Below are 15,598 nucleotides of genomic sequence, written 5' to 3'. Positions count from 1 at the left end.
GTTTTGTGCTTATTTACTACGGTGATAGCTCTGGGAAAGAAGCTATCCCTGAATCTGTTTGTCCTGGTTTTATGTGACCTGTACCGTCGGCCTGACGGTAACAGTTCAAACAGTTGATTACTGGGGTGAGAGTAGTCCTTAATGATATTGCCAGCTCTGCTGAGGTATCGGGAGTTTGCAATGGCCTCCAGGTTGGGCAGAGGGCAGCCAGTGATCTTCTGGGCTGTGTTGATGACCCTCTGCAGTCCTTTCCTGTCTGCAACTGAGCACCCTGCATACCATGTTGTTATGCCGTACGTTAGGATGCTCTCTATGGTGGATAGAGATGTGTTTAAATGTGACGCTCTGTGTCATGTCTGGTTTAGACCAAACCAAGCAGGCTTGATACAAAGACACCTCGTCACCTCTTCTTCTCTACCTCAAAGAAAAAATAAGCCAATCAAGCTTTACAGCAGGTTATGAATGCCCATTCAGAAATCAGAGCCTTTGGATTGGTCCATAATGAGCCGACTATAAAGTGATGAGCATACAAGTGTTTGTATGAGGCCAAACTTGTACGCGGTTGAAGCAAAGTCCAAAGACTTCAAGGCAAACTGCAGAATGCTGCAAAGGTTGATTGATGCGACGCTGTGCACAAAACATGAGTGGCCTCCCTTCTCTCCCTCCCTTTCTCACACTCCTGCTCCATCCTCTCCTTAGGTCCAACATCCTGCTCTAATAAAAACACACAACCTCATTTTTCAGTGAGGCCAATTAGGTAAAGCTAACTCTCCAAGTCCAATTCTGCTGCTTAAATTATATTGATCACCACGGCTGCATGTTAAAATGGAAACTTGTAAGCTGGGCTGGAATACCAATAAGGTGGCCTCTCTCTCCCTCTCTCAGGTGTGCTTCTGCTGACTGTTGCCCACATTTTCACTGAAGACCAAAGTGTGCAGGCTCCAGTGGGACATCACAAACTCTGCAACTCCAAAGTTCAGACGCAGTTTGTCACTTATTCTAATCAAGAACTGTGCTGTGAAGACTGAAGGACTTTAAATGCACACAATATTTGTTCCAAACTGGAAGTGAAATCGCCACAAGAGTATTTGTGCAGATCATCATGGCAGCACTGGATATATTTAAGTTCTGTCATAATCACAATATGAATATTTGAGTTAAATTGTGTACTTTTTCCCCAGAAACCTCAAAGCGAGACCTTTGATCATGGCTAATATCTCACTATTGAAGAAGGTAACCCGCATTTGTGCTGGCGCTCTGCTCTGATAGGTCAAAGTGAAAACTTTTGTGGAGACTGTAAGTGCACCTCTGCAAAAACTTAAAAGACATTAGCAAAGGAAGCAGAGAGACAAAAAAACATGCATATAATTGCTTAAGTCCTCCATCTCATCCTCTTTTATACACTTAGTCCCAATAAACACCTATTGCATATTTGAGTACACAAACCACAGTATCCAAACATTTACCCCAGCAGCTAACACAACAGAGCTACACCAGATATTGAGATTCAGCTGCAGAGATTGTGAAGGAGCCTTTAGTGTTTCCTAGAAGACAAATATGCTGTACGCTGGTTATTTGTTGAGCTTTTGTCCACCCAAACATGCTCTGACGCATGCTCACACTACAAGTATCTCCAAATTTAACACGACCTCTTAATGTGGTGAAAATCTAACTATAAATTACATTCTCAGCTCACCGTTGCCACATAAAAAGTTCCCGACACGCTGACTCAGACTCAACTGTAATTTAGATAAATACTGCTGGATGAAAAAACGTCCTATTTTCTATAAACACGACTATAATACGTTCACAGACGCAGCTTTTAAATATGGAGCTTTTTATTATATTCAAAGCCATTCTTAATGCAGTCTGCTCTACATCTACAGATATTCTGGATCAGAACTGAAGCACAAACACATGTGATCTGTTTGGGTAATCGCCATTTATTCATCCAAACCCTAAATAGTTGTCAGTTGGTTTGGTTCAACTATGATCTGAACGTGTTACATAAATAAAAACTAGGGGGGCATTTTTCTATCTAGTAATAAATTTTCACTGAATTTGATCAGAAAGGGAGAACATTCATGTCCCAACAGCTGCGAGGGGAAAAAAATCTGACAGGATGAGCTCGCCTCACACGTTCGAATGCATTTTTAAATTTCTCTGCCTTAGAGTCTGAGCTCTAACGCAGAGCTTTTGTTTGTTGGTTGCTACTAGAAATGTGTAACACAGGTGGGTATTTGATCACTGTCCCAAGCAGTGAGTGCTGGGAAGACAGCCTTTCTGTCTGAGCCACAGATGCAAATGAAAACTTCACTACTGCCCTCTGCTGTCCAGCAAGCTGAATTACAGCTAAGAGGCCAACAGTGGCTGGGGACACAAAGCATTCTCACTGAGGTCCTTCAGCCATCTGGCCTTTGACTGTGAACTCACCAGCCGACTGTTTATCTGAATAGCGGCTGTGATGAAAGAGGCTGGGAGTGAGCCATTTGGCCTGGATGCGAACCAATCAAGGACAGATGAATGGAGTTCAGGGTCAATCCAGAAAACACCTCCTGATGCTAATAGCCGCTCATACAATTTAGGCATTTCAGTCAGAGCAGCGATTCCCGCGTGTGGCCACAGATCACTGAAACCATTATGTAACGACGGCTGCGTGTACTGCATGAGCTGTTCCCCCAGTGACCTGTATTTTTCATGATACGGGTCTGATCGCCTTTACCTTCCCCTCCCACACAAGAGGTCAGACCATGCAGCTGTTACAGATTCAACAGACATGTTAGCCATACAATGAAGTTCTTCCTGACTCTGATTTTAATTTGCTACTATAGGTCTGTCCTGCTGCATTATGTATGAAAACTACAGTTCTGTCAAGTAACACTTTGTCAAGTCAATCATGCAACCAGTGGAGTGTGACTGAGCTGTGCAGATACCTCGTCATCCCGTATATTGACGTCCACGTTCTGGCAGGTGATGGCGTTGGTGATGTGTTCGATGTTATTGTCTCTGCAGTAGTCAAAGATGTCTTTATCCTCTTCCCTGAGAACATGGGGAGGAAATGAACAACTATCAGTTACCATAATATTTATAATTATTAATATGGTTTTACTTTAACTGAGATTTCGGCAGGTTGGGGTTTGTGCGCCCTTTAGCACCACAAACCAAAATCCATTCAATTCTTTGGGACGATGGAACTGAGACTATGTCCATGGGCAAAAATCTTTTCATTAGCAGTTTGTGTAGCTCATCATGTCCTTCAAAATGGAAAGTGCAGGTACACCACACAAGCAACACGTTGTCACATTAGTGGTAATGGTAGCAGCTAGCATAGTGAAGCAAACCACAGATAACATCTCTCATAGAAAAGCAGCAGCCACGCGTCCCAGATCCCTCGGGAGCACCGGCGTATGACACATGCACACAGAGAGCCATCCCACCTCTAATTATCTCTCTGTCTCTAATCACCTCTTGGCATTGGGGACAGGAGTGCATGCTGGGAGAAGAGGGTGCAGCGGTGGAGGAGGGATGTTGGGTGAGGGGGAGAGAAGGGGCAAAATCTCATTTAGAGCTTCACGCCTTCCCTTTCCTCTGCCCACACCGGCCATTCAGATTAATTCAATTTAGTGCTCTATTGTTCGACAGGAAACCCTGCAAACCTGCCGTGTTACCGCTCCCACACAGTCAGTCATCCCCAAGGCAAATCCCCCAGTTCCTGTTTCCGACGCCAGCGTGCTCTGCTGCACTGGGCCGCAAAAGTCCCAGAGCGCGAGCACACACTGTATTTTGGGACATTTCCCCCCCATGAAGAATAAGGGTGGCTTTTACCTCAGAATGTGGCTGCAGTGCGATTACATGGATGGGTACATGTAGTGCTTTTTGTAAAAATAAATAAAAACCATATTGATCACACAAATACAGCTTGAGGATTTTGCATTTGGACAAAACACATGTGGACCAAGGGAACGAGTCGGCCCACTTTCCAAATCAGTTGAACACCTGCTGCACCTCCTGAGCTACAGCTGCTAGAGGTGGGAATCACCACACATCCCACGATACGATATTATTGCAATTTTTTAAAATATTTTGCGATATTCAGATTCTGCACATAAAGGTAAACTTTATCAATCATCATTTTCTCTAATATCAAAGTCTCACACTCAGTCTTTCTCTCATTTCAGTTTGATTGTTGACAAACTGAACGGTTTGTATTACAGTCTAGTCCAACTTAACTGAATCAACCATCTGGTACAATTATAGCTATTCTGAACTATGCAGTTTATGAAAACTATGCAGCCCCTTCAGCAACTGAAGAATTTGAAAGTCAATTAAAACCAAATATAATTTTACATGAAATAAAAAAGTTTTAAACTTAATTAAAATAAAACATGTCTTAAATTAAAATAAGTAAACTGTCATGTTTATTAAACACATTTGGACAGTGAAGGAATGTCAGGATTCTTGCTCAGAAAAAGGATCAACATGCTCTGAAGTCAGAGCACAAAAACCTTTTTGTAACAAAGTATCGATTTCTGCTGTCCCTGTATCCATACATTATTAGCAAACAAAATATCACCATGCTACACAGTATCCATTTTTCCCCACCCCTAACAGCTGCCTCTGAGTTAGACCCAGTCAGGTATCATCTTATACAACCAAAGCAGTCTGTTAGAAATGTGAACAGATTTGGTTGAATTCAAGCACAAAAGCAACTTTTACGTTCAAAGTTGTCCTCTTTCACATTTGGCACAGAGGAGACGACGACAAGCTCAGCGCTTTAAAGAATGAGGCAGGAAACAGGACCTCCTCCTCCTCTCCGAGTATCCTCACTATCGGACAGGTTTCACACGTTTTACCATGAAATCGGGCAGCTAAAGACCGTTTACCATCCAATCAGACCGATTCTGACATTTCTCCTCTGTGTGGCGTCCTAAAACTTCAGACTGCAGCTGTGGTTGTTTTGATGTATGAAAACAGCCACAGTATCACAATCTTGATACCAGAGATCCAGCACACACTAAAGATCCTGCACAGCAAACATCAGGCAGATCAATCTGACTTGCCATCAACACAATCTATGCTTCGAGTTCGACACAGCAAAACACAAAGGAAGTTGTATCTGCAGTTTGCTCTTTAATGCTCCTCTGCACTTCCTTTTCTTCCTCCCTTTCTCGTGCCCTTGCCTCCCATCGCCTCCCTCTTCTCATCAGCCTTTGGTGAATTATGAATAACTCATTACACTTTTATCGCAGACAGGTTATGTATGAGCACGTTCATTTGCATAGTCCTGATTACCGCTGCTATGTTTATTCATGAGCCACCGAGCTGGGCTCCACCTACTTCCTTGTCTGATGGCCACGCTGACCCCAAATGTCCCTGATGTGTGGCCGCCATCCGTCTCCCCCGGCAACTAATCAATAGGGCGACTCATCAGTCTTTCGTCGATGGTCGACGGGGCTTGCTTGACATATATAAAGCACGAGCGAACCCTGCGTGTGCGTGCAGATCGCTAAAGGGTTAGATTGAGGTTATTAAAAATGTAAATAAAAAAGCTCCCGAAGGAAGGAACACACAAAATGTTTCGTTTTGATCCTTCCCATTAACACTGAACACACACACACACACACACACACTATAAACAAACTAATGATTAATGTGGGTCCTATAAACGACATGACATCAACAGCGCCGCAAAGCATGCTGGGAAGGTCACAGGCTACTCTGTCATCACTGGGGTACCAATGGTTTTGTGTTTGTGTGTAAGAGCACTACGTGCTCACATGTGTGTGTCCAGTCCGGTGTACTGGCAGATATGTCCTTCATCCATCAGGCTAAACTGGTCACAGTGGTGGAGAACACTCATCTACCTGGCCTGAGCTTCGCTGATCAACACCACGGCCACGCCATTCATCAAACAAACACACACATGCACCTACACAATCTGTCATCGCATTCCCTGCAGGGCCCCGGTCGATCCTCTCGACGAGGCCGAGTTCCACGGAAGTATGAGAAACTCGAATAACTCAGCTCCGGCTTCCAGCGGAGCGTTCGGACAACAAAGCCTCCATTGTTTATCCCGATCCTTTCTCAGGGTGGGGGCGAGAATTACAAGTGTAGCATTCAAAGGCTCCTCAATCACACAGTGATCAGCTCAGTAGTCCGGGGATATCGCTAATCAATCCCGCTTTTGTCGATGCGCGCTCCACACGCGTCCACAAACGCACACGCGCTCCGAAGTCGAGATGAGCAGCGAGCAATGCAATTAACTGTCTGGTTAACAGGTGCGTAGCTGTTTAATATGGAGAGGATCCGCGTGCGTTTCCGTGCGAGCGCGAGGAAATTGAAACGCAGCAGAGCAGTGAGTGTGACAGCTCTGGCAGGTTGTGCAACGACCTGGATGAAAACCTGCAGCGACGTATAGTGAAGACTGTATGTTTAGGCGTGCACGAGAGTGCACATTTTTGCCTTCCCGGTTCCCACGGGAAGCATCGTTGCTATTGGATATCACCAAGAGGAGCGCCGTTCTGGGAAACCTGCTTCACCCTCCTCGCTCTGCTGTACCCGGGTCGTCTTCGTCGCCCCCACCCCGGCGCAAAAAATGAAAAAAATAAATCCATAATTAAAAAGGGGGAGCCCGCCTCTTCCCAAGACTGTGCATACTAATCACACGCAGCCATTTATGCTGAAAACCTGCAGGAATCACACATCTCATTTTCATCTCCAATAGAGCTCTTTTTCATTGAAATGAGGACGAGGGTTTAAGCTCGAGCGGCTCTGCCAGGCAGGAGTAAATGGAGAATGTGTTTCATTAACATAAATCATAACTGGATGACGTCTCTGGGCCTGAACTGCAGTTATGGTCTGTTGAATATAATCAAATGCTGCATCAACAATGCCAGACTTGGACCGACCTGAGCATTAAATAAGCGCCGATTCACAACTGGAGGAAAAAGATGAGTCTGTTCGAGCTTGTGTTAAGATGTCAGTAGGTTTCATTTCTGATATATGCAGATACCTGATCATCTCTTCTTGGTATAGGGAACTGACTGCTGCTCCGAAGCCCGTTCTCCTTTCTGCTCCTCGTCTTTCCTGTAACAACAATGAGAAATGAAACATCAGCGGTGAAGGCCACACGTAACCCCAAAGCATGCATATTTGCTTTTGGTGCACATACACAAACACATATGTAACCACCTACATCACACTCATTTGTTTGGTATTGTTGAAGCACATTTAGTTATCATTGGTGTGTTTACATATTTACAACAACTCTTAATTTACTTCTTTTCCGCTTGTTTACCGGTGATGGTGGTCTGCTCAGGCAGGATCTGCTGGTACCAAACAGCTGCTGTGAAAAGTAGCCAATTAAATACAGGTGTTTTGGAGCATGTTGATTGGGACATACCAAGTGTTGCCACATCGGGGGGGGGATGTGATTTCTGTTAATTTAAACTATTAAACTAACTATTTGTTGAGCTTTTTGATATTAGCTAGTGTGTCAGAGTTTGTTCTCCTCACGTGTCTAAATCGTGCTGATGAGCTGCTGTTTCTCAGCTCAGTGTTTGGTTTGTTTGGTGTCTCTAGAGCAGGGGTGTCAAACTCCAGGCCTCGAGGGCCGGTGTCCTGCAGGTTTTAGATCTCACCCTGGGTCAACACACCTGAAACAAATGATTAGTTCATTACCAGGCCTCTGGAGAACTTCAAGACATGTTGAGGAGGTCATTTAGCCTTTAAATCAGCTGTGTTGGATCAAGGACACATCTAAAACCTGCAGGGACACCGGCCCCCAAGGCCTGGAGTTCGACACTTGTGCTCTAGACTCTGATTATTAAAGCCCAACACTTAACCAGCTCAGTTCCTCACGTATGGCAGCAGCGCTGGGATCAGTCACCTCAGGCCTTTTTCAACAAACCAGTTTTTCTTTCTAATTTTGACTCCCTTCCTGTTCTTCTTCTGAGACATGCACTGTGGAGATAAGAGGTGAGGATCACACAGCTAGTGAGAAGCATGTGGAGACCTGAGCTTCTAATATGGCTGATGATGATGAGGGAGAAGATATCAAAGAGATCAAACTGAAGGAACTGGCTGGGAGCTTGCAAACCTTCATGGGACAGCGTGTAGCAGTAACACTGAAACGCAGACCTGCACGTCGACCGATCCAGACCCACTGAAGCTCCTGATGACCGAGATCACCGTCACAGGTCCAGCTACAGAAGTTAACTTCAGAGTCAGGTCAGTAACTCTTCTGAGCCAATATTACAAACATAAACTGAAGATGGTCTTGAGCATTTCCTTGTTACCTTTGGGAGAATTGCAGCTGCCTGGTTCTTCTGCCTCATTCGTCTACCTATAACGTTAATGTGCCTCTGTTCATATGAATGTTTATTAACTGTCAGTTTCCTTCATATTTATCCTGATTAGCACCTCCAGGAGCTTTCTGGGAGGGTAAAGGAGTTGTGTGGGGAAATGGATTCAGCCTAAAAGTGAAACACTGCAGGAAACTGGTGAAGTAATTAAGGAACAATAATCAGGAATGTTCTAATAAAACAGCCGCTGAAGCTGCCATGCTTGCTGACGTTTTTGTGGAAACCCAAAGGAAGGGGCAGCCACCGAGTAAGACCTTTGATAAGTATGTCTGCAGTATCATCACACCATCACATTGGATGCATCGGAGACTTGGGGCAACTTGGGGTTCAGTATCTTTCCCAAGGATACTTCGGCATGCACACTGGAGCATCCGGGAATCTCACCATCAACCTTCCAATTGATAGATGAGCTCCTCTGCCTCCTGAGCTACAGACACCCTGATAGGAATACCAATAAGTATTCACTAAGTCCAACAAAACTGACCCAAATGTGTTTTTAAAACAACAGAAATGTTGTTCGGGGGGCAATAAAGCTCCAAAAAAACCTGTTGTGCAGTCAGAGCTTTTGCCAAGCACCCAGCCTTCTCTAGCTTAGTTTACCAGCCTTGGGTTTCTTCTCCACTGACAGCGGGATGCATCGATTCTCTATAAAGCAGGCTCCTACCTCTAATCTTTGAGAATCTAAAGCTGGCAAACAGTTCAGATGGTGTAAATCTGAAACGGCTCTTTGGGGGCTTCAGACATGACCTCACTGGTAATAAATGGCCAAAAAAACGTGCAACAGTTTTAAATGCATCACGTCTTAATGTTGTGACTATTGTTAATCTTCTGTTTTCATGTGATCCCACATTACATTCAGCTCAGCCAAGACTTTATTAGCCAGACTATTCTTCGTGGGCCAACCTTGACTCACAAAAGAGCCCACACAAATCTGATTTCAGAAAATAGGCAGAGTGGGGAGAACATGACAAGCGAAGCAAAACAGTGCGCACTTTTGGGACAACCTAATTCACTTCAGAAACTCGGAATATTCGCTGATGCACCGGCCCTGCTCCTCTGCAGCATAATGCAATATAAAGGCAGTGTCTGCTCAACAATTGAGACAGGAACAGAGGTCAAACTGTGGCTATTATTCTCTCCCCTGCTTCTCTGTCTATGCACTTCTACTTACACCATTTAACTGTGCTTCCCAAAGAATAGCTGCTGCCGTGCTGTGGCGCTTTGTTAACACTAATAGAATCAGGTTCTTTACAGGCAGGGTAGCGCTGCTTTTGCTGGGCCCGCCCCTGCTATTGTGTGGCTTAGGGCAGAGTCAGCGAGTATTGCCCCACAGCTTGGTGGAAGAGAAACGTGTCAGGATGGGATACGTGGTTGACAGTGATGCTATTTGGGAGACACAAATGAATGGATGGGGGTGGGGGGGAGCAGCAAAGTGAATGGAAGACTGGGAGGGGAAATGGGGAAAAGAGCAAGAAGCACAAACTGCCTTTAAAGATGAATGTTTCAGTGTTGCTTTGCTTTGCAGCCAAGTTGTAGCTGTGCATATGTGACTGTGTGCCCATCCCTCTGTGGAAAGAGTGCACGCTCTCATGTGCACATGTGCTGTGTATCACGAACACGGCAAACCATTTATCTCAAAGAAAGACAGTAAAACCAGTTCCACCAGAGTCATGATGCGGTGTAAATGAGAACAGAATCAACGATCTGCAAGTCTCAAACATATATTTTAGTCACAATCCAAATATAGAAAACATTGACATTTTTAAACATTCTTCTATTTTGTGTAAAATAAGAGCTCGTTTTGAATCTGACGGCAGTAACATGTCTCAGAGTTCGACGAGTGCAACATACGACTGGAAAAGTGAGCAGTATTTAAAAGAAACAGCTGGAGGAACATTTTATTGCATGCCTGTGACCTTCAGGTGCACGAGTCTGCCATTAAAGTCACTGCATGGGCTCGGGAACAGTTACAGAAATAAAATGTTCACCATGTCATCCACAAACGCAGGTCAGAGCTCTATCATACGAAGAACATGTGAACATGATCCAGCCATCTTCTCCGGGCCAAAGGTCGTTTAAAATTGTCAGAAACAAAGTGTAAAACTGTTTTGTGGTGAGATGGATCAAAACATGAACACGCTGTCCTCTGGACTAAAGAGGAACAGGACCAAAATCCTGCATCTGTGATTGTAACGAGTGCATTTGTGCCTCTGGAACATGATCGTTTCAGGATTTCAGTACTGATGATGCTTTGAACATCTGGAAAGGCCGAAAGGTGTGCATGCAGGTTTTATAGAAACACGTGCTCCCATCCAGATGAGCTTCTTTCAGGGACGGCCGTGCATATTTCTGGAAGACGATGCTGATCTAAGAAGAGTCCAGGTGCTGAAGAGGCCTGCCTGTAGTCAAGATGTTTCCCAAACTGAAAACATTTGGAGCTTCATGAGATGAAGAATATGACAAAGACCCAGGACCGCTGAGCAGCTAGAATCTTATATCAGAAACGAGTGAGACAAAGTGCACCAGCTGAGCAGACGCCTTTCAACCACAGCCCGGGACCCTTTGCTGAGAGTCTTCCCCTGCTCGCTCTCCCCCTTTTTCTAGTCTACTCTTCACTGCTGAGCTGTTTAAAAAAAAAAAAAGCCAAAAAACAAACAAACAGAACGAAAGAATGGGACAACATCCTCTCCCTAAAGTCCAGCAGCCGGTCTCCTCAGTTTGCAGATGTTTACACACTGTTGTTAAAAGAAGATATGTAATATATCTGTAGATATCAATTAGGGCTGCCACGATTAGTCGACTAGTCACGATCACATCGACTATCAAAATCGTCGACGACTAATTTAATAGTCGAAGCTTTGTAAGATCCCAAAAGACGCAGGAATAAGTAGTAGGATTTAAGAGTGTAATAACGGACTGAAACAGAAGATGGCAGCACTGCATGTACAAGGATGCCAGCTGCCGTTAAACCCCGAAGAAGAAGAAGTAGCTCTGTTCCAGAATTCATAGCGCAGCCCAGCTCAGTTTCCAACAATGGCGGCAGCTAGTTAGTTTTAATATTACTCTTATTATTCTTTCTGGGTCACAAAATAAACGTTTAACATATTTTCAGGCGAGAATGTAGCTGTGTAAACCTCAAATATCTGCTCAGTTTATCAAGACACCACATATTTTCAAAAGCGCTCCGACGTTTTCGGAGACGTCTGTTACCCACTAGCTCGATAGCTAGCCGGGGGCTAGGCTCACTAGAGCCGTGAGGACACCGGACTCCGGCAAATCGTCTTCAAACCCACCGCCGTCTTTCGCTACTCAGGTTAAACATGATATATAAGTCACTTAGATAACTTAAAGATGTTATTGTTTGGCTTTTTTTCAGTGTTTTATTTGTTCCTGAGTAAATCGGTTTGGCTGAGATTAAAGTTATAGTTTTTACACAGCTGAATAAACGTCAAGCAGACAGCTGATTATCAGAAGTGTGAGATGCTCAAGAATTTACTCCGGTGTCCTGTTATATTTTAGATAGCAAGGAGTTTATTAAACTTCACCGAAACAATCTGCAAATTTCATTAAAATTTAATAAACTATCATCTTGTCTTTATTTTTAGTTAGCACAGACCTTAAACATTTAAAGCTGTAAGCTAATGATAGTTATATAAGAGCAGATGCTGCTGGTGCAATAAGCTGTAGGTTTTACGTCCAATGGATGATGATCTGATTAGTCGACTAATCGCAAAAATAATCGGTGACTAGTCGACTATCAAAATAATCGTTTGTGGCAGCCCTAATATCAATATCTAACACTGACTTCAGTAGATTATCAGAGAGTGTAAACACTTCCCTTTGTAACTAAACTGTGACACTGGTGCTCACTCACTGCTGCTACAAACTTTATCATTCCAAGTTTTAGATTATCTATAAAACAAAGTATAAAAATAAGTGTTTTATCAGTATGAAGATTATACTCCATTACTGCAAACCATCCAGGGTTGGTGTTGAAACCTAATGTTGTCCCAAAGAGCAACCTGTTTATGGCACAGCTAAGAAAAGAGTGTGTAGAGATATAAACAGTCACTATACAAATTAGCACATCCCAACAGCCTTAATATGAACATTTAAATAATTACTATTCCAAAATATCAGCCACTGAGGAAACCTGCGCAAAATTTTCATTTTTCTTTCTAAATGTGCAGAAAATGAGCAGCAACACTGTTTCAACAAAATGACAATGTGACAGTGACACCTCCTGGTAAACACCGGGTACTTCACACCAATGACACGGATGGTTCTGTTCTATATCTGTCATCCTTTTTGTCCTAATTTCAGACATCTTACCTTTAAAGGTCTGTTTTAGTTCATGTACATTTCCACAATTTGTTATCAGGTGTATAAGGTCAGAAATTGACAAGAACCAGGAAGAAACAGAATGACACTGTCGTTCCTTATGTGGTAACTCGGAATTTTCTCTATGCGTAAACATCACAGTGCACTTCTGATCCAGCAACACCCTCAGACAAAAACTGGTTCACCCCCGAACTCAAGCTAAACAGCGTAGTGTACCATGTGAGGAGTGCTCGGACCATAAGAGAAGCAACACTCCACAGACGCATGGCACAACAAGAAAGCCACCTCATAAGGACAAGACGCAGCTGTCCACCTTCTCTTAAAGGGGAAAGGACACTCTTCAATGATGCCAATGTTCAGATTTTTCACAAATTATTTGAGAAAGGAGTACAGGAGCCCATCTATGTCCACTGTGACTGACCCCTGGTGACAATGACCCACGCCTTTTTTTCCACACCTGGGCTCTCGGATCACTACCACCTCCAAGAGGGCAGCCTCTTCTAGAGGTCAGACACCTGAAACTCTCAAACCTCTTGTTTCAGAACAGAAGAAGCCTCTTGGATGGGAGGGGAAACATCTTCAAGAAGCAAAGAGATCAGTTACCTTCTTTTCAAACACTTCAGACTACCATGACCTGGATGACTGAGAAATTACAGACATTAGTCTATAACCAGAAAATGTGTAAAGTGACGAGAACCAGAAACTCTTTCTGCATATATTCAAAAACAAGACCATAAAAGTCATAAGGAGCATGATGAATGGCAACACTAACACTGACATTCAACATTCTCTACAAAAGGACCATCTTCCATAAAATCGAATTATTACTACGAAGAAAACTGTTGCAGTAAAGGCTGAGCTGAAAGCAAACGAACTGTTATAAATGTATAATTAATGTTTTATAATCTATGTTATCATAAGATCCATTGTAATAAAAATGTTAATTTGATCTCTTTATAAACTTACTGGATCTGCATCAGTTTAGAATCAAAATGTGGATTAAAAATTAATTCTCAGGGATTACCTTCGTGCTGCCTTCAGGGTCTAAGATGTTGACACAGGAAATATACTCTTGCATTGCTTGTTCCTGATCCATGTCTCCAAGCTGCTTCCAGGCTTGCCTGTTATGATATCACAATTACCAAAGTAATCACTGTTAAAGATTTTCACACCCCGTGAACTAAAACATGAAATAGAAATATTAGATTCACTGACTTTGGGGGAATCATTTTAATACTTAGCAAGAGGACGGGCTGTTTGTGAATAGTGGTTTATTTTAAGTAGCAGAAACATTTTTCTTCATCAAGCATCTGAACGTGGATCCCTGAGCCTGGTTCTGCCAGAGGTTCCTGTTTAAAAGGGAGTTTCTCCTTTCCAGTGTTGCCAAGTGCTCGTTCGTAGGGGGTCGTCTGATTGTTGGAGTTTGTTGAAGGTTCTTTACCTTACAATGAGGCGACTGAAGCCATTTAAGTAAAAGTGAATTGAATTGACTTACTTGACCTATAAGGCTTTAAAATATGTGCAAAGTGAAATCTGGGCTACTTACCATTTTCTTTGTCCTTCAAAGTCAAAGAAACCAGGTTTTGGTGTATTGCACTTCCCCACTTTGACCTATAGATACAAAATCACATTACATATCTGATTTAATGTCGCCTGCAGCAGTGAGCCTGACTCGATTAAATACCAGAGGAGTCACATAAATGCTGAGATTCATGGCGTGTGGGGGGGTGTCCCGTCTAAAGCAGCGTGGTGCAACTACTTGAAAGCTCGAGTGTGGCCGACACACGCACAGTGACATTTAATCGTACAATCACCTGTTTGTAGCGAGCGTACAGGTACAGCAGCTGGTCCCTGCTGGCCGTCTGTATCAAGTCTTTTACGCGGTCAGCGGCAGACTCGAACTCGCGCTCCAGCTCTTCTCCCTCCAGCCGGTCCCCCACCTCCATGGCGCTGCAGTCAAATTTACTCAAACCCAAGTCCGAATCCGAGTCTGAGCCTGCTCCACCGAGGGGCTCTCCTGTGTCGGGCCGGGCTGGATCCGTACCTGAGCCCGTCGCGGTGTCCGGAGAGGACGACGGCGAACCAGAAGCCATTGTTATTATTGTTTATAGCGTCTCAAACGACGGGAGCCGCGAATCTCCGTGAGAAACGCGGAGAAGCGTACGGAGAGCAGCTGCCTGTTATTTGTATTATGTCTGCAAAGTGTTTCAGCAAAGACTTGGATTTTAATCCGTTAACGTAGCAAATCCGCGACAGTCGGATCTATTTCTGCCGTTGGTCCGTGTCTGGTACTGTCAATTTAAAAGCGCCGGTAAAAAATGGCTGTTAGTAAGAAAGGTTCCGGCTCTGGTGCGAGTAAACACGCGAACACGCGCTTTTCTGTATATTTGTTATGAATGATTAAACAAAAACTAAATATTTTCTAAATGAAAATAAAATGTTTGAGTTTTTTCTGGTTGCTGTGTACATGTCACGTTATCGAAGGTCAGCTGACACCGAATAAGCTGGCTAACTTAAGCGCTAAAGTAGCTTGCAGTGGGTTTGTTGATACTTTGGGTGGAAAAATGTTTCTTGAAATCACCTCAAATTAGAAAAACAAACTACGTAAAGTACAGCCATTAACACATTTCTTTATATTTTTCTGGAAAATTGGAAATGGATACAACAACTGATTAAACAAATTTACAAAGATAAATCAAAATAAAGCCTATAAGGCAAAAACAAAGTCTGTTCCTGTCATGGTCCGGGTGTGTGCCAGTGTGTCTCCCTCCGAGCCGGCATCTCCACCCCTGGGAGGGGCCTCAGTGTTCTGCTGATTGCTCACACCTGTGGGTAATTTAGCCGGGGACTCATAAGGCCAGCGCACTCAACCGCTCTTCGCCAGATTCTCAGCT

The 15,598-nt window shown here is 43.7% G+C and overlaps 1 protein-coding gene across 1 annotated transcript in view; it reads right to left on the bottom strand.

The window, feature by feature from the left end:
- The window catches only part of acbd6 (acyl-CoA binding domain containing 6), a 33,442-nt gene extending 18,439 nt beyond the window's left edge, over positions 1-15,003 (bottom strand). The window contains exons 1-5 of the mRNA XM_085151541.1: positions 14,519-15,003; positions 14,251-14,315; positions 13,729-13,825; positions 7,013-7,086; positions 2,934-3,039 (exon numbers count right to left, since the gene is read on the bottom strand). Coding sequence (XP_085007667.1) covers positions 2,934-3,039; positions 7,013-7,086; positions 13,729-13,825; positions 14,251-14,315; positions 14,519-14,797 — 621 coding nt within the window. The 5' untranslated portion in view covers positions 14,798-15,003. The remainder of the gene's footprint in view (positions 1-2,933; positions 3,040-7,012; positions 7,087-13,728; positions 13,826-14,250; positions 14,316-14,518) is intronic.
- Positions 15,004-15,598: the final 595 nt, after the last annotated feature.

The sequence above is a fragment of the Neolamprologus multifasciatus genome, chromosome 23, assembly GCF_963576455.1.
Source record: "Neolamprologus multifasciatus chromosome 23, fNeoMul1.2, whole genome shotgun sequence".
NCBI lineage: Eukaryota > Metazoa > Chordata > Actinopteri > Cichliformes > Cichlidae > Neolamprologus > Neolamprologus multifasciatus.
This window is presented reverse-complemented; position numbering and strand designations above follow the sequence as displayed.